This window comes from Montipora capricornis, chromosome 12 (assembly GCF_036669925.1).
Source record: "Montipora capricornis isolate CH-2021 chromosome 12, ASM3666992v2, whole genome shotgun sequence".
Lineage (NCBI taxonomy): Eukaryota > Metazoa > Cnidaria > Anthozoa > Scleractinia > Acroporidae > Montipora > Montipora capricornis.
This window is the reverse complement of record NC_090894.1, coordinates 19,134,675-19,159,674: the sequence shown is the minus strand read 5'-3', so window position 1 is coordinate 19,159,674 and position 25,000 is coordinate 19,134,675. Positions and strand designations below refer to the sequence as shown.

Below are 25,000 nucleotides of genomic sequence, written 5' to 3'. Positions count from 1 at the left end.
AAAAATCAAGAGAAATTGAATGAGATTTTTTCAGCTGTCATGTCACCAGTTCAAGGGTGGCTACACTTGCAATTTTCATTGTGCACTAGCCACACAACAAAATTTTGGAGGGGCTTAAGTTCATTCATGTGTGTGTGTGTGTGTGCTCACTTGTAATACTTGGTTTAGGTTTTGTGTGGAATACAAGAGTTTGCTTCAATACAACAGATGGACGATTTTGACCCCATCATTTAGTCAAGCCTAATCTCTAGTTTATTTAACTCTGCCAAAACAAAACCTGTAATAATTACAAAATTGCAATGAATATACATATACTCACTGACGTCAAAGCATGAAGGTGGTCTTGGTAAGTTTTCTCGGTGGCAAAAATCTCACTTATTACTTTCTTTCTCTTCCTGGCATTGGTTTGACTGCGGAGCATGTTATTGAATTCCGCTGAAATTGCCTGACTTGTTTGGGAAATTTGGAGAGACAGGAACTTTTTTGCATTGTGCACTGTCAAGAAAAAGATCATTCTTAATCATTGAGGAAAGTCTCAATGCAAGAAAATTCCATGGACACAACATTGCTACATGTGTACATTGTAGTTGCCACAACTGCATGCAACCAAATCTCCCATAAAACTTAACCAGGCCTACAAGATCAAACCAGCTGATTGCATCTGGAAATTTGCTCTGAATGACTTTGTTGGATAAATACCGATCAAGTGCTGTAACCTCAGACAGCAAGTATCATAGAAAAGCAAGGATGCCGGGCGCGTTGGAAGCTATAAAGTATAAAATATTATGAAAAAAATTCATACTCGTGTTACAAGAACTTAGTTTTTAACGTAAGATTTTCTCCTCCAAAAATTATGAGAAAAACGTCATAAACAAGCTATGAATTGATCGATTACGCGATACGATTTTGTGAACGATGCTTTCGTGGACAGAGTTCATTGATTTCTCTATCAATGAAAGCATCCTAGCATCAGGTTAAGTTCATAAAAATCTTGGTAAATGTTTTTGATTGTTAAACATATTTTCTTATCTAATGCTTCATGTACTCACGCTTTGGACGAAAGGGACTCCCGACGCCATTAACCGTTGACATGATTTGAGTAATTCGTGACTTTTAGAAAACAAGCTTGAAGACAATAAAGAGCAAAATATACAGCTACAATGCTTTTCTTCTGATTAGGCAAAGAAGGACAGTGTGTAACTTCGTATTTAAAAATACCAAATGTTCACGAACAAACAACGAACATTAGGATTCAAATGTTTTAAACTTACCACCTTTGTTTAACCTGAGGGCCTGGGTACTACAATGAGTCCGCTGACTTAATCGTTTTCTAGGACCGCGGTTCACAAACCCCTCAATCTCGTACCAGATTGCAAACCCCTTGCCTTGGCTCTTGACCGTGTCACGTGACCTTGTCAATCATAAAAAAATAGTCATGGTACAAAATAGATGACAGAAATGGAAAAAGCGTGATTAAATTAGTAATGCCGCTGTTGAATGTTGAAACTTTTACCGGAAACTTGTGTGCAACAGCGCTGCGAAACAAGTTTCATGAGCCGTTGCACCATGCAACATAAAAGGTCGACACTCGTTCGGGAACGTTGAAACTGGTCTCGAAATATGCCTTAGCCGGTTTCTGATTGTTTACGCAGCGTAGCGTAACAATACCGAGCGAGCACACGGAATACGCAGTGAAGTTCTTGGGGGTGGGGATGGGCGGGGTGGGGGGGGGGGGGTGAGAAGGGGCCTCTACTTTTTGTGAAACTTGTATCGCACCGGAAGAATAAAAACGTTTCTTGAAACCGACAAAGTTACACGTTGCAATGCCTCCTGAAACTTGTTTCGCAGCGCCGTTGTACACAAGTCTCAGCGTGTCAATTTGGAGGCCACTGGCATTTAAGTGCGTATTTTAGAGTGGTTTGAAAGTTAGCAAAGCAAAGCAAAGCATGCCATCCAGCAGCTGTTTTCCATATAATCTCAGTAAATTTTTTAAGCATAAAAGTCACTGTAAAATCTCTCACATAAATGTTCTACTCAAAATTGACATTCTTACTAAGTTCAACTCGGTCTTTCCATTTCTGGCATCTATTTTGCACCATAACCGTTTTTTTTTTAATGATTGACAAGGTCACGTGACACAGTCGTGCAAAGAGCCTATTAAGTCATAATTCAAACAATTAATCGCAAATTAAATTTTTATCATACAACTATTTCTCGACAGCTGCTACATGCAAAATGACGGATGGATGTCACAGTCTTGCCATCATGCAACCATAGAGTTTAGTACTTTAACCAACAAATCAAAATATTTAAAACAAATGCAGACACGGTGTACAAAATTGAATTCAACAAAAACAATCTATTTTTCAGATCAGTCAGTGTGAAATCTCCTTTAAAAGGCTTTGTGCATGTAATTGGATTTGCCCAAAATAATCCAAAAGTTGACAACAGATGATATCTAAAATTACTGTGATCCATTTCTGTTGTCTAGCAACATGGTTTGTCAGTGTTCACTTCCCTTTATTTTAAATTTGCCATCATTTTAGTCTTTCTTTAATAATTCCTTTTTTTGAGTCTTCAATTTTTACTTTCCTAAAGTAAAAAATAACCCTTTTTCTGAATGTGCCAAATACTGGTTACGAAACTAAAGTGACTGGACTGTGAGTGCAACACAACACCCAGAACACCTCCGATCTTTGGTTTGTGAATCAACGTATTTCCAAGTAAACTTTCTCATAACAAAACTCACAGTTGAACTGCAATGTAAAGTTCTCTCCCTCAGTCATTTTTGTATGATAAGGAGGGACATGGGCTCTGGCTGTACCATGGAGTGTTTTTACTCATGTGACCAGCAGCCATATTGGATTACTGTAACAAAAGAGGCAAATTTGCATAAAAATAGAGTTCAATTCACGGAGGATTAGTCTGGTACACCATCATGGCCGCCATTTCTTTGTTTTGGAACACCAACATGGCTGCCGTGACGTCATGTGAAAACGCTCTACAGGTTGACGTTTCATTGGTTACTTCCTTGAAGCGAAGATAAAAGGTAGGACTCCGTTTAAGTTAAACACGATAACATTTTATTCTCAAAGCGGTTGATCACTTGACACTAACAAAGTCACACTTTTAAAACATCCTGCAAGTGAGGATTGTTTTACTTTGACAAGTGACTTGTATTATGAGACAACTGGGTGGAATCACTGCAAAATAAAATTTGTACTGCCTACCAAGGGCATACTAAGTTGGAAAAAAGCTCAAGTTGATGGCTTAGCCTTTCCAGACAACACACCTACATTCCTATGTTAAATATGCATGGTCACTAACATTCAAATAAATTATATAGAGTTTTAAATTTATCCATCAATTCTAACCTGAAAACCTACTATACAGATATCGTTGGATGAACCAAAAAAGCTTGAATTTTCAAAAATTATTTTGCCTATCAGATGGCAAACCAAGCCTTGGTTGATAAGTTTTTAATTTAATTCAAAATATGTAAAAGAGTTAATTTAAAAACTCTTTGCATTTGCTTCTCCCAAGACTTCCCTTGAGAGAAAAATATTTCAAAGTTAACTACAAAGACTAGATTCAATTCCGTATCAATTGTAATATTGCAGTTTGTAACTCAACTCTAGTGCGATAAACATTTAAGGATAAAAATAAGAGAAAGACGTCATACCATGCGATATGATAAGGTGTAAAAGTGTACATGTAAATGGTGATAAATTTAAATAAATAGCTTTGCGCGTATGGACTCTGATTGTATGTTTAAGCATGGCTTCTTCTTCTTTATGAATAACATTTCATAAGTCAGACAGTCCAATTTTCCGTTGCACTTCTTCAAAACGGAAAAATTGTTGGTCAGATCTCCGATGGATTCTAGGTCTACCGAGGTCGTTCTTTAAGTGCTTGCCGATTGCTGAATAGCAGTGTTCGCCAATACGCTGAAATAAGTGTCGGCTGGTGTAGCCGACATACTCTGCATCACACAGATCACATTGGTAATTGTACACAACGCATTGTTGGCTAATTATAGGTGGCAACACAACTTCTTTCACTCATTTTTATCCTTAAATGTTTATCCAAATTTAACCTTATTCAAACTCTAGAAGGACATGGCTAAGAAGCCTGAAAAATCCAAGTTTTGGCTGATACTTTGTGAATTATTACTGCCAGAATTACAATACATCAAAAGGACCAATAGTTGACTTGATTACATTTTCGATTTCTTAAAAGTTTATCAATGAGAGCAATTGAGTCACGTGGGGGCACCAGCTCCTTCTGCCAATCCCAACACGAAGTTCCCTATCTCTGTCCTGCTTGGAGGCTCAGGCAACTCCCAATAGTCTCTATTTCCATGAAGTTCATCTCGACAAATTGGACAAGTGTTATTTACATCACTCCTGTGGAGCAAAAAGAACATTTCAAATTTTTAAGCGTTTTAAGTTTCAGGCCCTGTTCAAATGACTGCAGGGCTAACGCTTGGCGGTCACCAAGGTCGCCTGTGGCGACATAAAGACGTACCAGGACGACTAAGAATTGGCGTTCAAGAATTCATATTCATCGATATATTGCGAGGTGCAAAGTCGAAATAAAAATAAAATAACAAGTTGTTTAATTTGGCTATTTTTCAGTTCTTTTCCCAACTTAAATTTCACTGAATCCCACGCACTTTTAGTTTTTAAATGGAAAATTCAAAGAGGAATTGACCGTAAAGATTTCTGAGACACCATTTTTGCTTTTCCGTTGCCACAGGACTCCATTCTCACCTCGAGTGCTGTGCTGTCGTCTTAAAAATCCTCGAGATATTCCGCTTATTTCGCCACTTAATTACGTCATGGGTGACCATGAAATCAAAGAATGTGGCCCGGCTGGCCACCAAGCACTGGAGTTAAGTTTTAGCCCTTCAAATGGTCATGATAGTAAACAATAATAATATTAGCACATACTAAATCAGTGGATAGAGTTGAAAGTGCACTCTGATTGGCTATTCAAATTCTGAATATCCTTTCCTATTCACCTCCAAGAAACTCTCACAGGATTTGCACCCGAAAATAAATGTAATCGTGGCATGAATACATGAGTTAAAATTATCTCTTACAACTATTCACCTCACTGAGTCCACGTCGGATTTAGCTTCATGGCTCGGTAGATATCCACCACTAGCAACCTCCACTTTGGTGAATAGTTGCTAATTATTCATTGAAATAGAAGTGAATAGTGGTGGATATTTACCAAGCCATGAAGGGGTGCACGGTAAATATCCACTGCTTTCAGTGACACTGACAGTGTGATACATACATGTATATGTATCTAGCTGGAGTTTTGAAAACAAGGCTCGCTTTCCTGCCAAATCCAAAGTGCAAGTGTTGCCTTAGACAGCACCTGAAATTAGGGCGACGCCTAAAAACCTTGGGGGGGACACCGTCATGGCTTGTTGCATGCAAGTCTAACAAGTATGAAATATTAGTCCATAGCCAAAAGAATTCACTAGACCTCTTTCTGGAAGGTGTAGGGAAGTAAATGTTGAGAAAAAGTTAGAGATGGCCATTGCTTAATAATTTGTTGGGTTGGATTTATTTGAGATAACTGTAGCTGTAGCTGAGCTGTGAAAAGAAGGTGAAACTTTCCTGTGAAATCCAAAGTGCAAGTGCTGCCTTAGGGAGTACAGTACTTGCACTTGTGGCGAGGCCTAAAAACCTAGGGTGGGGGGGGGACTCCATTATGGTTTGTTGCATGCAAGTCTTAACAAGTATGAAGTATTATTCCACAGACAAAAGAATTCACTAAACCTCTTTCTTGGAGGCTTAGGGAAGTAAAATGTTGATCTTTTTTGGGTCAGAGAAAAAGGCTCCTGAGCCTCTAATGAAACATGAGCTCTCCGGGAGTCACTTTAGTCATGTTCCAAAGATCAGTTCCACGTATCCCAAACACAATAATGGCCTTTGACTTAATAACTAATGATGTTAGCCTGTTTCTCACATATAATTTTTTTCATTTCGTGGTCTAAATTGCACGCGTTGAATAATAAGCCAAGTTGACCTATAATACCCACAGCTAAACAGGAAGCCCTTATGTCTTTTTCCATTCGCTAAGAGGTGAATAGTACTTGCTTCTCGTCTTTGAGCCGGCCAATCAGAATGCATGGAAAGCACTATTCACTTTCGTGGTATATGCTAATTGATGACAGTTGGCTATCATGTTTGCCATCAAACAGTCCACGATAATGATGATACATGTAGTTTGTGTTCGCACTGCTAAATGGTTTCTAGTCTCCAATCACCTGCACTATTATTATTGCAAACAAACATAGGTGTACCTTGTTCTAATTAATTTTATTACTTTGCATATAAAACTACAATTTCAGTTCATGTGGCTTGATTGTTTTGCTTTTCTTCTCAATTTCTTGTTTTCAACGTCACTGGAATCATCAGAACACGCACTGGACCATATCTAAACTGTATGATAGCTGGTTTACGATTTGGAACTTATATAATAAACTATCATGACCTCATCAAACTAGATCATATAATCTAGGTGAAGTAAGATTGTGTCTCGCTAACCCTAAACTCTGTATCTCAGAAAGGACTGTTTTAACCATTAACAAGAGTTTGACAATGTAGGAAGTCATCTTCAAAGTTGAGTGATCTGTGCAAGTTAACTTACCACCTTTCAATGCAAGTCTTACAGAAGCTGTGTACACAAGATAAGATGACTTCAGCCTTCAAATCCATACATATGCAACACTCATCACTCTCCGAATTTTCTGCAGCCACTTCATCAACTCTACAACCAGAAAATATTGAAGTCATCAGGTGCATACTGAGGTAAAATAAGCTGCATAACAAACAATATTATTATTATGCTGGTGCAATGTTAGCCCTAAGAAAATTGAGACAGCAAACGACAACATTATTGCTGCTTGTAAAGCTTCAAAATAAAATATTAATAACAAATCCACCTTACCATTTAAAGGTTTAAAACCATACTTTGTTACATTTTGAATTGATTTGTGGACTGCATTTACTTTAATTTCAATCTGATATTTCTTTGTCAGAAAAATTTACAAAGCCGCTGCTGATGGCCCGTCCCATCCATTTTGTTTTGCCTTACATTCACCTGCCACAGCAGTGAATATAACATCATGACAGTCAAAATGGATCATTATCATGATGAGTCACTCCCAATCAACGATGCGTCATGCAGTTGTACAGAGTTGAGTTTGATACCTTGTCATAATCATGGATGCAGATAGGCTTTCTCTAACCTCTTCTAGTCTCACTGGACATAATTCCAACATCTACAAGGCAACCAAAAATATTAAGATTGGTACATGAAAGTGAATGAAAGCTCTGCAGTATTGCCCATGGTGGATTATCTATTACAGGAGCAGAACAGGTAAATGGGTTTCATGCAGTATTGTCATTGGCTTATTTCAATCCACTTTGCCAGCATCCTCCATCTCCTATATTCCTATATGAACCACCAATAACCCACAATTCCTCAACATGCCCTGACTAAGGACTAACACTTGCAAGGTCAGCTTGTAAATCTTTCTTGTACAGTGGTTAACTAATACCTTCATCACCTTGTTTGCTAAAACTAAATTTCCGTATTTTACTCCCCACCGACCCACAATGGTCTGTCAACTGCTACTGTAAACACAATTAGCAGCAACAAAAGGAAAAACCATTGGTTGAAAGTAGGACTTACATGTAAGAATTTGCAAATTTATAAAAGGTCCATTAAATCAAGGTCAAAAATATACAGTTAAAAGTTAAATAATCAACACTTGATGACTGGTTCCGAGGAAAACAGTTCATTTTGTTTCCTGAAAATCTCAATTTTTTCCTGAGGTGCAGCCAAGGTAAGCATTGAAATTTGAGGGAAACAAAATGAACTGTTTCCCAAGGGACCAGTCATTAAGTGATTTGTTATATAGCACAAAAAGAAAAACGTGCAACAGCAACGTCGGTCGTCGGTCAACATTCCCGGGTAACAGTGCACTGTTACCCGCTGATGTCATAGATTTTGCACTGTTGCCTGCTCAGAGACTTTTGGCGGGAAATAGTTTTATTGTTAGATGTCATGTGACCTCTAACTAACCAATGAGAGTGCATGCTGCTAGAGGAAAAAATTCAGCTAATATATAACAATAATTTATTTATACATTTCCACAGTACTCTCAACCCACTGAAACCTGAACCACCACCCACTGACGAGTAAAATTGTCTGGCGTTAGACAAGGTGGAATCTATTAAGTCTCTTATCCTGAAGGATCAATGAGTTAATTTAAGCTACATGTAGAAATGACATCAAACCCATAATTACCAAACTTGTGAGTTTTAGCATAGAGCGGTTTTCAATTGAGTGTCAAAAGTAATTAGCGAATTGCTTTGGTTTAATGCATTAGTTTACTCAGTGACTGGTTCAAAGTTATCGCGCCCCTTTTTCAACCAATCAGAAGTAAAACCAAAACCAATCATGGCTCGCATGTGCACATTTTCTCGCGCTTTGTGTCGGCTACGTGTAATTACTTTGAGTTTTGATTGGTTTACTGGATTGTCTCCGTCCTTTTTGATTGGCTAAAGTAATTACTTTGGTTTTGGTTTTACGACATTCGATTGAAACTCACTCTAGTAAAAGTTAATTGATTTAACAGTAATTACCTCCCCAACAAAATCAACTCTTTCCCAGTCTTCATCTTCATGACTGTGAGTGTGCCTCAGTTGCTTGGTGATATCACGATACAGCTTGCAGAACTGTCTCAGATCCATCACTCTTTCACTCATGACGCTTGAATTGGAGGTATTGATCTACAAGTAATCAAAGATAGTCATGACCATGAGAACATTCCATGTTGCGTTCAAATAAAAGGAATCATTTCCACAGATCTAGATCTGTCTCTAAATTTCCTTCACTGTTTTGTTTTTACTGTCTTTAATGTTAAACTTTTCATGCAAACATGTCTGCTAACAAGAGAGGGCAACAAAACCGCAGTGTGGTACTATTGAAGAAGATTTTGAAATTTTTGTCTGTGAGTCGTTGTGTGCTGCTTGAATGTTTTTTCTTGTTTCCCCTCTTGTATATTTTCTCTCATTTATCCTAAATAGAAATGTAATTTATTAAAAGGGCATGTCAACCTATAGTTTGCCCTTCTCCATTTATCTGGTGCTTGGCATGTTATATAATAAATTGATGTATTTTAAAGTAAATGGAGGAAATAAAAAATACAAATACAAATATACATGGCTAATTTGTATTTAAGGGATGAAGAAAAATGGATATCTTTTCTCTCTTCTTCTCTCTTCTTCCGGTACCGCGCACCGGTGGCTCAGTTGGTTAAGCACCGGGCTGTCACGCGGGAGGTCGTGAGTTCAACTCCGGCCGGACCAACACTCAGGGTCTTTAAATAACTGAGGAGAAAGTGCTGTCTTTGTAATGACATCTGCAAATGATTAGACTTTCAAGTCTTCTCGGATAAGGACAATAAACCGGAGGTCCCGTCTCACAAACCTTGTTCACATATAACACTGTGGGACGTTAAAGAACCCACACACTATTCGAAAAGAGTAGGGGACGTGGTTCCCGGTGTTGTGGCCTATCTTCATCACTCACTTACATCATCACTCATCATGGGTTGGGAGGGTTCAGTGGGCTCATAAATGGACTGATAGCGGCTGCCATCGGCGCCCTTAGTATGCTGATGTCCGAGCCCACTGCAAAAATGTAAATAGGACACGTATGTTTGTCCTATCAATCAATCGCGACATTACTACTACTTCTCAATCTTCTTTGCCCATGTTGCTCACATCATTCTTCCTTTTCTTTCCAGCTTTCCTCTTTCTATTCTTTCATCCTGTCCTTCTATTCCAGATCCCACTCAGCTTTTTCTGCCATTTTAAATCTTTGACGTCCAAACCGGCCTAAACCGGCTTTAAAATAAATTCTTAATGTTTATGTTTAGTACATCATGACTGTAAATAAAAGCTAACCATTCTAGATCAAGTGTTTAGGCTTAAATTGTGTAAATTAGTGCTTAAAACCACTCATGTTATTCTTGGTCAAACCAGACGGTTAAGTATTTATTATTTTCCAACAAGTCTTGCTATTTCTGTCCTGCTCTGAATGCTTGAAGCAAACCTTATTTCAGTAACCTCTTGAACTAAGTAAATGAATGGCAAACAGCTGTTATCAATGAAGTGTGTTCTTTGTGTTCAACAAACATTAAACTATCTTCACTGTTTTTGCACCAGTACAATTAAAATTGCACCAGTTCAAACTTTTTTGTACCAGTTCAATATATTCTGTACCAGTTCAAAAACAAATTGTACCAAAGTGCAAATTGAACTACAACACTAACACTGCAAAAAAAAAAAAGTTCGAATTTCCGTAGTTCACTCAGAAAATCTACAAAAACCCTTTTAAGAAAATTAAGAAGAAAGAACAAAATGCCACAGTCGCAAAGGATGCCTATTGTTATCACCATTGTTTTCTTGACACAAAGCACAGGCTTGTGACCGGGCAGTCAACAACGGTCGTGTTGCCAGCGCGCGGTCAAATTCAAATGGACCAATCAGAGTTGAGAGTGAAACCACCTTGCGAGTTTCCGTTGTTGACTGCCCGGTCACAAGCCTCTGAGGAAAGCCGAAGAGGTGAATTTTAAGGCAAAGTTTTCATTCGTCACGAGTCTTTCAGCCGCCGAAACACACGTATTTGGAGTGAAATTTATTGGGCTTTATGGAACTGTTGTTTTTATTGCGATTCGGGACTTTTCCTGTTGAGGAGAAAACGATTTGTAGAGTGAGGTCTGGCCGGCGATGGATGGAGTTACCGGCCTTCCTATTATTTCAGTAACGGCCTTCCGGATCACTTCACTAAACGGCGTCAGAATGGCTCAAAACTCGGCAAAAGCGACAAGTTCGTCACACATTTGAGGTAGGAAAACTTTATTTCAAATGAGATAGTTATTTACACAATTTTTTTATGATCGGTGATTTTCCCATACAATTCTCTATATACACAAACTGTCGCATACACCACGTATTTTCAGCTTGGGGAGCCTGTGCACAAAGGAGCATATGCATAATGAAGTAGGGACCTTTGTGGAAATCTTGCCAAATAAAATAATGCACCTATAAGTTAACCAACCTTGTAACACATTATCCTAGTGGTTGCTTTCCACAGGTATCCATGATAATGTTCTTCTGTAGGTTCTTTGATCTTAAAGAAAATCTGAGTTCCTCTGTCTTCAGAAAAGGTTTTGAGTCTGAAATTACGGACAGAATAATTCCACATGTAAAAAAACTGCGACAAATTTATCCACAGACCTTTAACAACGGCTGTGCCACGAAAATTCTCTGTTAAATCTTAATATAATCTGCATGTAGGCGCTCTTAAATGAAAGCTTCTTTCAATACAGAACAAAATTATTACTAAAATCAAACGGTGATCACAAAGTGAAAACTGACTACATCCTATCTTGACATCAATAAGTGAGATGTGGTAAAATGTCTTAGAAGGAAGAGCCATAGCACAGAGAACTTTAGCTTTTACGTACACCAGCATATTTACTTTATTCTCCCGTGATAATGAATATCATTAAAAAGCAGGAATCAGAGATTTGCGTTTCGAATACTCACGTTTTGTTGAGGTATTCCACAGCACCTAAAACATGCAGAATTAATCATGTGAATGAAAAAGAACAATATCATCGTAAATCAAATTGATAGTGAATGTTGGCTTTGACAATCTGAGCCCGAAATGAGGTAAAAATCATGACTTATTACATTTAAGTCCCTCATGATCTAAAACAGCTAAATCTTTGAGCGTCAGGGCATGTTCTTGCAAAATCTTTACTCCACAACTATACTGCTGTCCCATAAGAATCGAATTATGCTTTCAAAGCATCCTATATTTTTTAGTAAAACAATAACAAAGCGAACAGAACATTTTGAAGCAGCCTGATTTTGAAGTCTCCTCTTCCCTCTGGCTCCCAGGCTCCCAAGAAGAGGTTGCTGAGGGATTTGGGTGCTGAGGGATCTGGGTGCTGAGAAAAAAGTGTTTTCACTAAACACTCACGTCATCAGTAACCGTGTTTTTCCACCGAAACAAACTGGGAGTGCTTACCATTTAGCCAAATAATCCGGATGGAATGATCGTTGCATAAAGTCAAGCGATTTTCCGAATTTAATGACCAACCGGATGAGAATGGCGCTTACCATTTACTACACAGCATTCCATCCCGCATATTTTAATCGATCTTGTGAGAATGGGCCTGGAAACGGAAGGTTCTCGCAAATGGTAAGAACATTTCGCGAATTCCGTTCCGAACGGAAAAAGAGGACTACCTCTGGAGGTTGTCCACAATTTCCGAAAAGATTTTCCTGAAAATTGCCTTTTCATTTGACCTCAAACCGAAATTTCCGGATTTTTTGGCTAAATGGTAAGCACCCATGATGACAGAGCTCAATTCCCGGAGGAGACCTTAGACAGCAATGACCAGAACCAAAGTTGCTGACCAGCGGTTTTCGTTAAAACAATGGTTTGCTTGGGGTGCTCAGTCTCGCGGGCTCAGAAAACCTGGTTCGGAGGATTATTTGTGTACACCAACATGGACGCCGTTCGCGTTCCATCAGTTTGGGAACACCAACGTGGCCCCCATGACGTCACGTGAAAACATTGTATACACATGTGGCAGTGTCATTCTTGGTTAAAAAATGGAAACACTTCTCTTCAGGTTGTACTCTCCAACGCAGTCGTTTTTAGAAGAGTCGTATTTGTGTGGAGGGGGAGTATACGACTCCCCTAAAACCGACTGCGCGGTTAGGTTAATCTGGTCAACGTCCGAAGCGTAAAAGGAACGTCGTGTAGTTTAGCTCCCTTTTCTCAGTCTTGGTATTCTATTGTATATTTGTTGTGTGCGAAGACTACCTTAAACCTCAGATCCTCTCCGCCTCTAGCATGCCTGCCGGCAACTTTTGGATATTCCTGGTCAGATATTGAGTGTTTTCCTTTTAGCCAACTGTTCCCTCAAGTTCCCGATGATAGATAAAAGTTAAGACCATTTTACGGAAAATCCCAGCCGAAACTTTTTGTGTCTTGAGGTAGTCCATCCATTCCCTCGGGGGATGAAGAGGAATAATCGGGTGTTCACTATTTCAACTTCACTACACAGACAAATGCAATCCATTAGGTTTATTTTGGTATCTTTCGGCCTCGCACCAGCAGCAAGCATGAACCACCTACTTGTGGAACAATAACAACAACTAATTGACTACGGGGAAACCATTCCCTGTGACACCGCCGGATACGAAAAGCCAAAAAACCACCGTGGGGAAAAAAACTGGAAACGTATTCCCCGAACCAATGCAATGCCACGATCCCTCCGGGGTTTAGAGGACCTCTAGTTACAAAATAATAATGATTTATAAAAGAAACAAAAGTTAATCGGACTGATGCAGGCCTAGAATGCCTCACCACGTGATGAACTGACACTTTATAGACAACCTGCTACCCATCATGCATTACACCAATCGTACCCAGACCCTTCTGTTCTCGTGCAGTAGAAATATTAAGTTTTCCCCTATTCCCTCTAATAGACAACAAATCAAACACAACTGGGCACTTGTTAAAAAGGGGAACTGACTGCTGCACTGGATAGACCTAGTAACGGACTGTACCGCTTAGCCCGGCGATCTGCAAGCAATGAGACCCCGTTTGCGTTTATTGAAACTAACAGAAGCCCAGACAATAATAACGTGCCTGCTGCCCGTCAGGAAAAACCCCCTTTTTAGAGGAAACCTGAACCCTCCCGAATGCAGAACCAGACACTTAACAAATACCCCGAGGGTGAGGGGTGGCAAATCCAACAACTGTAAGATAACAAAATAAATCGAAACGACATTAATAAAAAATCTCGAAACGAGAGCAAGCTGGCAGCAACGTCAGCATAGAATGGCTCGACTCAGCAAAATCCCGCCCTTATCGTACTTGCGTCACCATAGAGACTGTCAAAAACCGGCGAACCGTGAAAACAACGATTTGCTGCTATTCTGCGAACCGCAGCAAATAACAAGTTTTCCCCTATTCCCTCTAATAGACAACAAATCAAACACAACTGGGCACTTGTTAAAAAGGGGAACTGACTGCTGCACTGGATAGAAATACAAAGAAAGGGAGCAGAATGTCAGTAGAATCAAATCAAATCCCAAGGGACCGGGAAACTAGTAAACGATTGTCGAGGGAATCCTCGACGTAGCCATCCTTAGCGGTCTCTGACTGCCACCTGCCATGTCGTTTCCAGCATCTATCGGGGACTTGAGCGTTAGCCGCTGAAGTTGCCCCTCCCGCTCTAAATGAATGCAAACTAATAATATCCGTAGTAGGTACAAACTTACTTAGAAGGCCAACTAGAGATTCTCGTGCACGAGTATAGCTAAGCGGTTTCACTTTCTCAATAACTTTATATCTAGACCTGACCTTAACTAAAGGCTTAAACAAATAATCTGATGTCTTGTGTGATGTATCAATGCCCGCTAAAGCCATGTATCTTTCCAAATTAAGAACAGGACAAGACACTTTTCCAGATCTGCTGATCACTACTTCATTACCTTTTCGATATTGATCGGTCTTACTCTTGGTCACTTTGACAGTTAAGTGAGTTTCACTAAAACTGATGTCTTGGATTGCAAGGGCTGCAAGCTCATTAAAACGAAAGAACCCTGCGAACAAAAGTAAGGCCATAGAAATATCCCTACGTATTGGTAGCTCACTAGAATGCTCGTATTCGGTACAACATGCTGTAAGAGCTTCAGGAGAAATGGGTGATTTCTTTGCTACAGGTTTAGCATTTTGACGTTTAGCGCCCTCGACTACGTTTCTTACAAAAGGGCTAACCATAGGGTTAGAAACCCCAGCAATGTAGTGAACCCATTTTAAAGCGCTAAAACAAGTTTCGATCACGGAGGCAGAAACTTGAGAAGTGGACAAATAACTAAAATACAAAGCGGCATCAACAACAGTAACTGGGAAAACAATTTAATTATTGTCGCGTGCGAACTTAATCCAACGATTTAAAGAACTAGTGTAATTAACAACGGTTCCACAAGCTTTTGAAGAAAAGACTGTCTGCTTTAACGCTTCAAACAAGCGGGTGAGATGAATGCTCCCACGGCCAGATCCTGCGCGGTCTTCAAGCTCCTTCCACGTGCCTTGATCAAAGAGGTTTAAACCTGTGAGAAACAGAGAGACTGTGCATGATAAAAAACAAAGATGAGATTGAAGCCATCTCCGATGTTAATATGCAACTATGAATCTTATAACACCACCTGTGAGTGTAGTGAACGATATTCAAGGGCCTGGTGTTCAAAACCACCCGTGGCTTCCTTCGTAAACCACCTGCGGGTTCATTATTTTCTTGCCTCCTGTGGGCTGCAATTCGCTCCTGCCGTAGACGGCTAACTTAAGGATTTGTTTAACCTCGAATGCAACGTTCACACAAACCTTCTGTTGACAAGCAAAAACCTCTGTCACTGCTTACTGGGCGAATAGACTGCCAGTTTATGTACAAAGCTATAAGTTTGAATTCGAGACGTTCACCATGGAACATAGAATTGTAAGTCCTTCCCCTTGTCGTGGCGGCCGAACTGAATTCTGGAACTCCAACCCAGTCCAAAACACATTTAGCTAAATGGACCCCGTCTGGACACACACAGGGCCAAAACAAAGCTCCTTTCCACAGGGGTATTATTAAAGCCCCTTGTGCTTTGCAAAGCTTAAGGTGGCGCCATACCCTAATTATCTGGCTTGGTGGGGGTACCAGCCAGTTGTTTTTCCCCTGCCAATTTTGGGTAAAAGCATCCACGCCCTCGCAGCCAGGATTCCAGAAGCGGGAATTAAATCTAAGACATTTGGCGTTATACCAAGTTGCGATCCTGTCAACTGTAACAGGGCCCCATAAAGTGCTGATCCACCGAAAAATGTCTGGACTAATACCCCAATCGTTAACGTCTGTAAGTTTGCTGAGATAATCAGCCAACTGGTTCTGCTCCCGGGGTACCCACACCGGGACAACAACAACGTGATTTTCTGCACACAAATAGACGGTGTCTTCAACCAATGATTGAAGATCAGGTTTCGTGCTCCCTCTGTCGATAACACGAACAATGTTCTGATTGTCAGTATGCCATTGTACTTTATGTCCTCTAAGGCTATGTCCAATGGACAATAACATATTGTGTACAGCTTTCAGCTCTCGCCAAGTAGAGCTCTTTCCCCTTTCATTAATTTGCCATTGCCCCTGACACACCAAAGTGTGTTTTGCGGAAACTACGTAACCGCCAAAGCCCTGCTCAGATGCATCTGAATAAACCACGGAATCAAAAACATGAGGCTCGTCGAACAGCTTCTTGCCATTTAACTGGCCCACATTTTTATCCCAGAATTGTAGCTCTTCTCTAACCTTTGAAGAGCAAGGAATGATAACATCCCACGATTGCCTAGTTTCTATCGCGAAATACATGTGTCTGGTGTACAAATAAACGGCCGAACCAATGGCTTTTGACATGGATATAATGCGACCGGTAACCTGGGCTAGGAGTTTGGCTGAAACATTGTCAATTCTATCCAGAACTGATGACAGGGATTCCTTTAATTTTGACAACCTGTTTTCAGTTACATACAAACGGTTTTCTGACATATTGAAAACGTGACCCAACCAGGTCTGGGTAAGGGATGGTTCCCAAGCACACTTATTTCCGCTGAGAACGAAGCCCAATCGGCCAAGATCTTCCTTGACTGCTTTGGCGTCAACAGTAGCGGACTCTTTGGAAGAATTGCCGCCTAAACCGTCGTTCAAAAACATGCAAATTCTCTTACCTGAACCCCTCCAATGACTTAGCAGAGGTTTCAAGAGTTTGGTGAATATGTAAGGAGCGGTGGACAGACCTTTACCCCGACCTTTACCCCTTTACCCCGATAGGACCATTGGAATCCTAGGTAAGTTCGATGACTTGGAAAAATTTCAACGTGATGATAAGCACTCTTGATATCGAATGTATACAGATAATAACCCTCCCCTGGTAGATCCAGGGCTGTGGTTATGTCTTCGCATTTGAATTTATACTTAAAAAGGTGGTGGTTAACATGCCGTAAATCGAGTACCAAACGTCTTTTCCCATCGTCCCGGGTTGACACAGTGAGAGGATTTACTACCCATGGCTGGCTTTCAACGACGGAAATAAACTGGGTGCCTAAGAGATCATTTAAGGCCTCCGTGACGAAGTCGTTATTGTCTAAGGCAGATTTATTATTCCGCAAAACGCAAGACTCCGGAATACTGTGTAATGGTAATTTATAACCCTCTTTAATCACACTCAGAACCGCTTCAGTGGGCTCTAGCTCTTTCCAAGCTAAAATATTTGTTTTAAGCCTCCCTCGAACGCTGTCTGGACGGCATTCCCGCTCTAGAAAATCTGCCTTCTCAAAGGGTCTACTATCTATTTCAGAAAGTCCAGAAACATGCTCCGAGGCATCATTGCTCCCCGATAGGGATTCGCTATCACACAAATCAATAAAATCATTACTTAACTTCTTTCCGTCTGGTTGCGTCTGTGCAACGACCAACAAAGGACATTCAGCTCGCCAATGGCCTGGTTTACCGCAGCTGAAACACGTGCCACGTTTCTGGCCGGGACCACCTGCAAATGGACCGATATTTCTTGTGGCACCCGCGGACTGTGAAAAACGGGATGTGTAATTCCCTGATGGGAAAGCGAACGAGCTTTGTAATGGCGAAATAGCGGTGTTTCCCACTGCTCTGGTAGACTTGAATGACCAGGAGCGGACCCTCGCAGCCTTGGAGGCGCGCGTTTCGGCAAGTTTTCTCTGAGCTTCTTTTTCGGCCTTTTTCATTTTCTTGGCGTCCTGGTCGTTATCGGCGAGTTCGTTGTCTAGGTATTCGCCGACGGTTTTCCAGCCATACTCAGATTTGTCTGCTATTAAAATGAGCTTTTGGCGTCGATCAATAAGCTCAATACCTTCATTCAGCTTGGCGATACATACGTCCTGTTTTCCACTGTTGACGGCGTCTTTGGCTTCACTGACCACGGACTTCACCTGCTGGTTGTGTTTGAATTGTTGTTCGTGCCCTTTCTTTTTGAATGTACGTGATTCCGTAAGGCGGATCTTTTTTAATTCACTCATTTGGGTGTTGGAGGACTCTTCCAGCTGTCTTTTCATTGAGTCTAGTTTGTTGTCGATGATTGAAGAGAGCTTTTCAAGCATGCTGGACTGCTGCCGGTCAAGCTGGATCCATCTTTTTGGAATTCTGGAAAAACGGTGCGTCCTAAATACAGGATCTGAAGACAAATTGAACCTTAAGACTTGAGTACTGTGAACTGGGCTAAGGAGAAAACTTGATTTGAAAATAAAAATCTCGAAACGAGAGCAAGCTGGCAGCAACGTCAGCATAGAATGGCTCGACTCAGCAAAATCCCGCCCTTATCGTACTTGCGTCACCATAGAGACTGTCAAAAACCGGCGAACCGTGAAAACAACGATTTGCTGCTATTCTGCGAACCGCAGCAAATAACAATTTCTGTCTTATTCGCACGCTCAACCGTCAGAAATTATATATTCTATTACTCCTGCTCGAAAATTTTCCTTATTCTTTTCCAAAGGTGTCGTTATTTCATTATTCCGCCCCACAAGATGCATTATTCCGACAAAAAAATTATTTTATTCTTATTCCATTATTCCTCTTCACCCCCTGAATTTTCGTTGGTGCCAAAAGCAGGGTTTTCGATAGCTTTTCAAAGTACCGGATTTGCTAAGGAAAGAACCGGACATGGTCACTTTCCGTTGTAAGGCCGATTGCAAGTGTTTGGCAGCGAACACCCCAAGGAGACCTCTGTCCCGTATAAATTACTCTTAATGAAACTCTCAGAAATACTGTTTACTTTCTTGAGTATGGAATACACATCGGAAAACTAAACTTATCCCGTGAAGAAATGAAACGCCAAAAGATCGATTATTCCGTTTTAGTGAGCAAAAAAGGTGACGTGACTCTTGTTAGTTTGAAGGAAATATTGCGTGCGATTGTCTCGTATCCATTCAGCCCACGGCGTCCTGATATAACCAAGTCCAAAAGAAAAAAACAAGAAAAGGAAACAAAGAAGCCAAAAAGCTACAAATTTATAGCGTCAAAGTACCGGACTTGAAATGGTAAACAAACGAACGAAACGTCCAGCCTACGGCCCTAAACTAAAACCCTGCCAAAAGGAATTTTCTTTTTCATTTTACAGTTTCCCCCGGCACCAATCTTTTGTTAAAGGACTGTTTTGTTTCAATGGTATTACAGCACAGCTTCAACACAGCTTCGTCGTCTGGTTGAACAATGTATTTTGGAAATAGCTTACTATCCATCAGTAATTCCAGGAAAGAGAAAGCGCCCCTCCCTGGTCACCTATTCCACTTTGTATGTCAGTCAAGTACTAATAAGGCCCATCTGTTAGCTCCCGCAAGCCTGGAAGAAGTGTTCTCATCATGATGATACCTCACTTGAACCTCTTTTTTAATTAAATCGTTTTACGGTTTATTACGCCTGCAACAAAATTAACTTCGTACCATAATAATTTACAAGGCAGTAGACAGAGTTGAGTTAAAAGGCCGAGATCGACTGTCTCAGCACAAATTTAAAGAAAATACAAGACGCCTAAAGGGGCGTATCCGTGGGATGCACAAACAGTTAACACAAATTGTCCAGTTACAGTGAACTGCAACCGCGGGTAAAGTTCGAAAAATGGGGAGAGATTACCAGAAAGATATAGCTATAATTTAACTAGAAGTTATTTGTTGTAAAAACAAAAAGAGGTTATTTCTTATTATTAATTAATGCTACTATATTATCCAGTGTAAACAACGAGGCCCTATTAGGGGTTTATCAGGAATACAGGAGATTTAGGTAAAAAACCTATAGGGATATGGGATATTTGGGGGGGAAATTAACGGGATGCAGGATATTTAAAAAACTGAAATGGTATTATAGTGATACAAACCACAGGAATTAACGGGATAAAGTTCAGGATATTTAGAGATACAGGATACTTAAATTCCTCCCCCCACTAATGGGGCCTCAACAATCAGCACAGCAATACTATCACAATTCGGGCGTTATCCTAGACGAGGATATGCCTCTTGAACACCATGTTGCTGCTATTTGTAAATGCTGCTTTTTTCATTGAAGGAACATTTGCAAAATCAGGAAACATATCAGCGTTAAGGCCTGTGAGACACTTATCCATGCATTAATTTCTTCTAAATTAGATTTTTGCAACTCGCTTCTTTATGGCCTGTCTAAATTTGCAGTGTAAAAGCTACAACTGGTACACTGTACCAGTTGTAGCTTTTCACTACAGAACGCTGCAGCCAGAGTCCTCACCTTTCCTCACAAATCCAAATATATTACTCGAATTCTGCGTAGCCTACAGAATTTGGCTACCCATTGGGCAAAGAATTCAATATAAGATTTTACTTCTTACCTTCAAAATCCTCAACTAACCTTCTTATTTGTCTGACTCATTCAAATCTTATAGACCTTCAAGGACTCTAAGGTCGTCTGGCCTCCATCTTCTGTCTAAGCCCTCTTATAATCTTAACTCTTATGGAAAGAGAGCTTTCTTTTGCGCAGCCCCTGAGCTGTGGAATTCACTCCCTCATAACATCCGATCACGTCATTTTATATCTATATTCAAAGGCTTACTTAAAACTTGGCTTTTCAAACAAGCATACCTGGACTAGTTACTGCCATTGAGTTGGTGCAAGATTTTATGATATGTGAAATAAGATTACAAAACCTGTGTTATCTCATGGGTTTGTTCTATTGTTTATGTGGTTATTGTTTTATTTTTGTCTTTGTCTATTAATCATGATATTTTTATTAATTATTTGACAACCCCTTTTTACAAATACATTCTTTGTAAATATTTACTTTTATCCTTATGTACATAATTTTATAATCTAGTTTTTAATTTATTGTCATTGTAAAGCGGTTTTGAATCTTGGAATTATCGCTATAATCATAAAATAAAGGTATTATTATTATTATTATTATTATTATTATTATTATTATTATTATTGTTTACTTTTACTAAAGCTTTTTGAGGAATGTCAAGACAAAAAGGAGAAATTTATTTGGAATACTGACTGGAGATAGGCTGCTTCATTCTTTTGCTTTGGTTTGTCTATAAAACAAAATAGAGTGTGTGTCTTTTTATTTGGTTGTTTAAGGCTTTTTAACCAATATTCTTTTAACGTTTTTGATTCCTGTACTGGGAGGAATGGGTTTATTTTTTGTTGTCAAATGTTATTGACTTGACCTATCACATACCATTAAGTTTGATGTTAGGTTAATTGTCTACTTAACAATTATTCCACGCGCGTTGGATGTGAGAGAGACCTCTGAGTATTGTCCCCGCAGAAGACTAGATTATATTTTTGTAAACTTCTTTTTTTTGCTTGATTTCATTGTTGTTTTTGGTTGTTAAAGGCTTTTTCAAATCTTCTTTTGCCGCTTTTTACTGGGAGGAATCGCTGTACTGGGAGGAATGGCGATGGAACCCCCAAGCTGTGCCGTTGCTAAGTGGGTCTTGTGAGCGCTCTGCAGGGCCTGATTGCCACTTATATATTTCTTTTCACGATTTATGTTGTTGTCGTTTACGCAACCGATTACATGTAGATCAATTTACAATCTTTCGTCTCTCCCAGGGTAGGAGATGAAAGACCCTGGGATCGCGAAATCTCAGTAACGATTTATTGCTTTCTAATGGTGTGTGTTGACTCATAATGGCCAAATCAACACACTCAAAGGGCTGTTACTAAAAGTAGGACGGGGACGTTGGACGTAGGACTTGGGACTTGGGACTTGGGGACTTGGGGACTTGGGGACGTAGGGACGCGGGGACTCGGGAACGTGAGGACGCGGGGACGCGGGGACTCGGGGAGGTGGGACGCGAGGACGTCGGAACTCGGAGACGCGTACCTGACTTTTGCGCTGAATTGACGGTCTACAAGTGTAAAATAATCTAATATGCTGGAGAGTTTGTCAGACCAGTAGCTGATGATTTCCAGCGTCCATGGTTCCTCCTTGCCTATTTTACCGTGAGAGCTCTGGGTACAGAATAGTTTCAACGCAGGGGGTCTTAAACGTCGTGGGCAGCTATGGAGGACTTTCCTGGTAAGTAACTGAGTTTTTAAGTGAAGCTATTGTCCTCGCAGTCATGAACGCAATTTTTGCGATTGCTCCCAACGTAAGTGGCTTCATAGCTCAGTTGGTTAGAGCGTCGCACCGGTATCGCGAGGTCACGGGTTCAAACCCCGTTGAAGTCCTGAATTTGTCAGGCTTCTTTACGCAATTGCAAAAATTGCGTTTTTACTGCGAGGATAATAGCTTCACTTGAAAACTCAGTTACTACTGGTCTGACAAACTCTCCAGCATATTAGATTAGTTTACACTTGACCGTCAAAAATTGTATTTTACCAATTCAGCGCAAAAGTCAGGTGTTATTTGTTCATCACGTCCTCGAATCCCCGCGCGTCTCTGAGTTCCGATGTCCTCGCGTCCCACCTCCCCGAGTCCCCGCGTCCTCGCGTCCCGGAGTCCCCACGTCCCCACGTCCTCGAGTCCCTATGTCCCCGCGTCCCCACGTCCCAAGTCCCCACGTCCCCAAGTCTCAAGTCCCAAGTCCCCGTCTCACTTTTAGTCACAGCCCACTCAAAGTGTCTGTAGACTGTCACGTAGTAAAAAAAATAAATCCGAAACCGTTCAAAGAAAGAAGCCAAGAAAATGAAATGTTACAAAAGACAAATACAAAAATATCTTTCCCAAGTCTCAAGTCTGTTTGGTGCATTGTTTCTAAGTTGTTTGCCGAAACATGTCATTCAACGGTACTTACAAATTATCTGAATCTGAACATTTGGGGGCTGGACAGGCTTTGACTAGGAGTGTAATCATAAAAGGGACTGTATAACTCTTAAAGAGGGGAACATCCTGCCGATAGATTTAAGGCAGTTGGAGACTGGAGCTTTTAAAATAAGCTATTAGATTCTTTGTTTTTCTATTTGATGACTGTTTTTCTGTTTTGTTGTTGTTGTTGTGATTGACAGTATCATTTGTAATTATGTATGATGGGAAACGTTTGCCAAGTATCGGTGTAGATGCGGGGGGGGTTTGGAGGTTGGGGGAACAAACAGACAAACAGTTGGCCAAGAGGAGAGAAGTCTGACAATTTTGGTCATCACGGCAGGCAAAATGCTGCAGATCAGAGCACTGCATTGCAAAAAGGGTAAGCGCACAGCCTTCTTCCTTAACTTTTGTACTTATTTTGGTTAGGAACAGCTGTCTGCCATGTGGAGAATTCAGAAACTCTCAGAATCCCCAGAGTTCGGAAAATGCAGATTCTCAAAATTCAAATGATACCGTAAGTCTTCTTGGTCTTTTGATGTATGGTAGTTATTTACAAAAGATGAAGGCATTCGTAACATCCTGACAGGATTGTCCCACATGTATGGCGTTATCCGCCGTTGACACTCGCGTAGTTTGTGCGGGCGTGTAGGTGTCTGATTGAGGTCAAGTTAATGTGGACAACTACTATTGATGGTGTAATGAGCTCGTTAGAATGGTGATATGTGCTAGTAATAATAATAATAATAATAATGATAAAATAATAATAATGATAATAATAATGTTAATGATAATGATAATGCTGATAATAATAATAATAATAATAATAATAATAATAAGAAGAAGAAGAAGAAGAAGAAGAAGAAGAAGAAGAAGAACAACAACAACAACAACAACAACAACAACTTAGGAAAGATACCTGGAACCAGCAACATTAATGAGCTGGGAAACATCGTCCTCCTAGGAACGGCGCACATACTGAGAAGGTTTCTGTCCATCAAATAAAAACGTCCCCTGGTACCTCAGGACCAAGGATTGGCCCCGGTTCATGGAGACTGAAAGAAGCAATTAATAGCACTGTGAACTATAATAATAATAATAATAATAATAATAATAATAATAATAATAATAATAATAATAATAGATATTTATTTTCGTGCACAAATGAAATCAAATCAAATTAATACGTATCAAATCATATTGGTTTTCGATTGTTAATGGGTGATGAGACAGCTGAAGGTTTGATCAAAATGCTTGGGAGTCGAACGGAAGACCTTTGCAACATCGCTGCATGGCTTTACTTATTGAGCTACCAGAAATTCCGGTGAAAGTGTCGCACTGTTCAGCAAGCAGCTTAGTGTGTCTTCACATGCTAAGATCAAGTTTTGAAAACGCGAACATGTAAAGCAGACACATTACGGAGTTTTAGCAAAAAGAAGGTTGGAGTAACGACCTCGCCACAAAACGAAACTGTTGGTTCAATGAGGAAAATAGGGAGCTTAAGCAACAACGTCATCTCAAAATATAAATTCACGTTACTGTAATCACTTCGTGACTATTTTAACCTTTCTAATGACTAGGGTGTGGTAGTTTCTTAAAAGTGACACTGGTCAGAACGGCACATAATTCATTTTAAGGGAGAAAATGACAATTTATCCTAAGTGAGGATGTTCTTGATAAAACCTCAAACTTGGCTATTTCACGTTGTAATTGACGACGGCAAAGAAATAAACAAAAGTGAAAAACGCACGTGCAGGGCGTGCAAAGCCATTGTCTTTGCTCACTAAATATGCAAATTTGTGACGTTCTTGTATGAGGGCCCGTTCTGGTCAAAATTATCCTCATATATTTTTCCCATTACGTAAATAATAAAAATGTGTTTGCAATTATTTTTGTGGTATGTCATCAATAGTTATATCTACTACTAGAATTATTTATACGTGTACGAATTAATTTTATGTATCCTATAATTATTTATATGTTGTTTGAATCATTTTTTCTGTGTTACGTTATTTTTTTCTCACCATGAATTAATTT

At 40.0% G+C, this 25,000-nt stretch overlaps 5 protein-coding genes across 5 annotated transcripts in view; 1 reads left to right on the top strand and 4 right to left on the bottom strand.

Moving 5' to 3' along the window:
- Window positions 1-1,257, bottom strand: part of LOC138026548 (rho guanine nucleotide exchange factor 39-like) — a 10,401-nt gene extending 9,144 nt beyond the window's left edge. The window contains exons 1-2 of the mRNA XM_068873942.1: window positions 1,050-1,257; window positions 320-495 (exon numbers count right to left, since the gene is read on the bottom strand). Coding sequence (XP_068730043.1) covers window positions 320-495; window positions 1,050-1,092 — 219 coding nt within the window. The 5' untranslated portion in view covers window positions 1,093-1,257. The remainder of the gene's footprint in view (window positions 1-319; window positions 496-1,049) is intronic.
- The window catches only part of LOC138026739 (uncharacterized), a 269,593-nt gene that overhangs the window by 134,396 nt on the left and 110,197 nt on the right, over window positions 1-25,000 (top strand). The gene's annotated exons all lie outside the window — the stretch shown is intronic.
- On the bottom strand, window positions 3,061-12,010 carry LOC138026766 (RING finger protein 141-like). The gene is made up of 7 exons (XM_068874215.1): window positions 11,793-12,010; window positions 11,646-11,670; window positions 11,155-11,272; window positions 8,673-8,819; window positions 7,233-7,303; window positions 6,670-6,789; window positions 3,061-4,406 (listed from the first exon to the last, which is right to left on the bottom strand). Exons 1-7 carry the CDS (start codon window positions 11,884-11,886, stop codon window positions 4,262-4,264), a joined length of 720 nt encoding a protein of 239 aa, XP_068730316.1. The 5' UTR covers window positions 11,887-12,010; the 3' UTR covers window positions 3,061-4,261.
- On the bottom strand, window positions 13,970-16,867 carry LOC138025499 (uncharacterized). The gene is made up of 3 exons (XM_068872699.1): window positions 15,508-16,867; window positions 14,616-14,726; window positions 13,970-14,097 (listed from the first exon to the last, which is right to left on the bottom strand). The coding sequence occupies exons 1-3, from the start codon at window positions 16,865-16,867 to the stop codon at window positions 13,970-13,972; spliced, it is 1,599 nt and encodes a 532-aa protein (XP_068728800.1).
- Window positions 16,912-18,288, bottom strand: LOC138025498 (uncharacterized). The gene has a single exon (XM_068872698.1). The coding sequence runs from the start codon at window positions 18,286-18,288 to the stop codon at window positions 16,912-16,914; it is 1,377 nt and encodes a 458-aa protein (XP_068728799.1).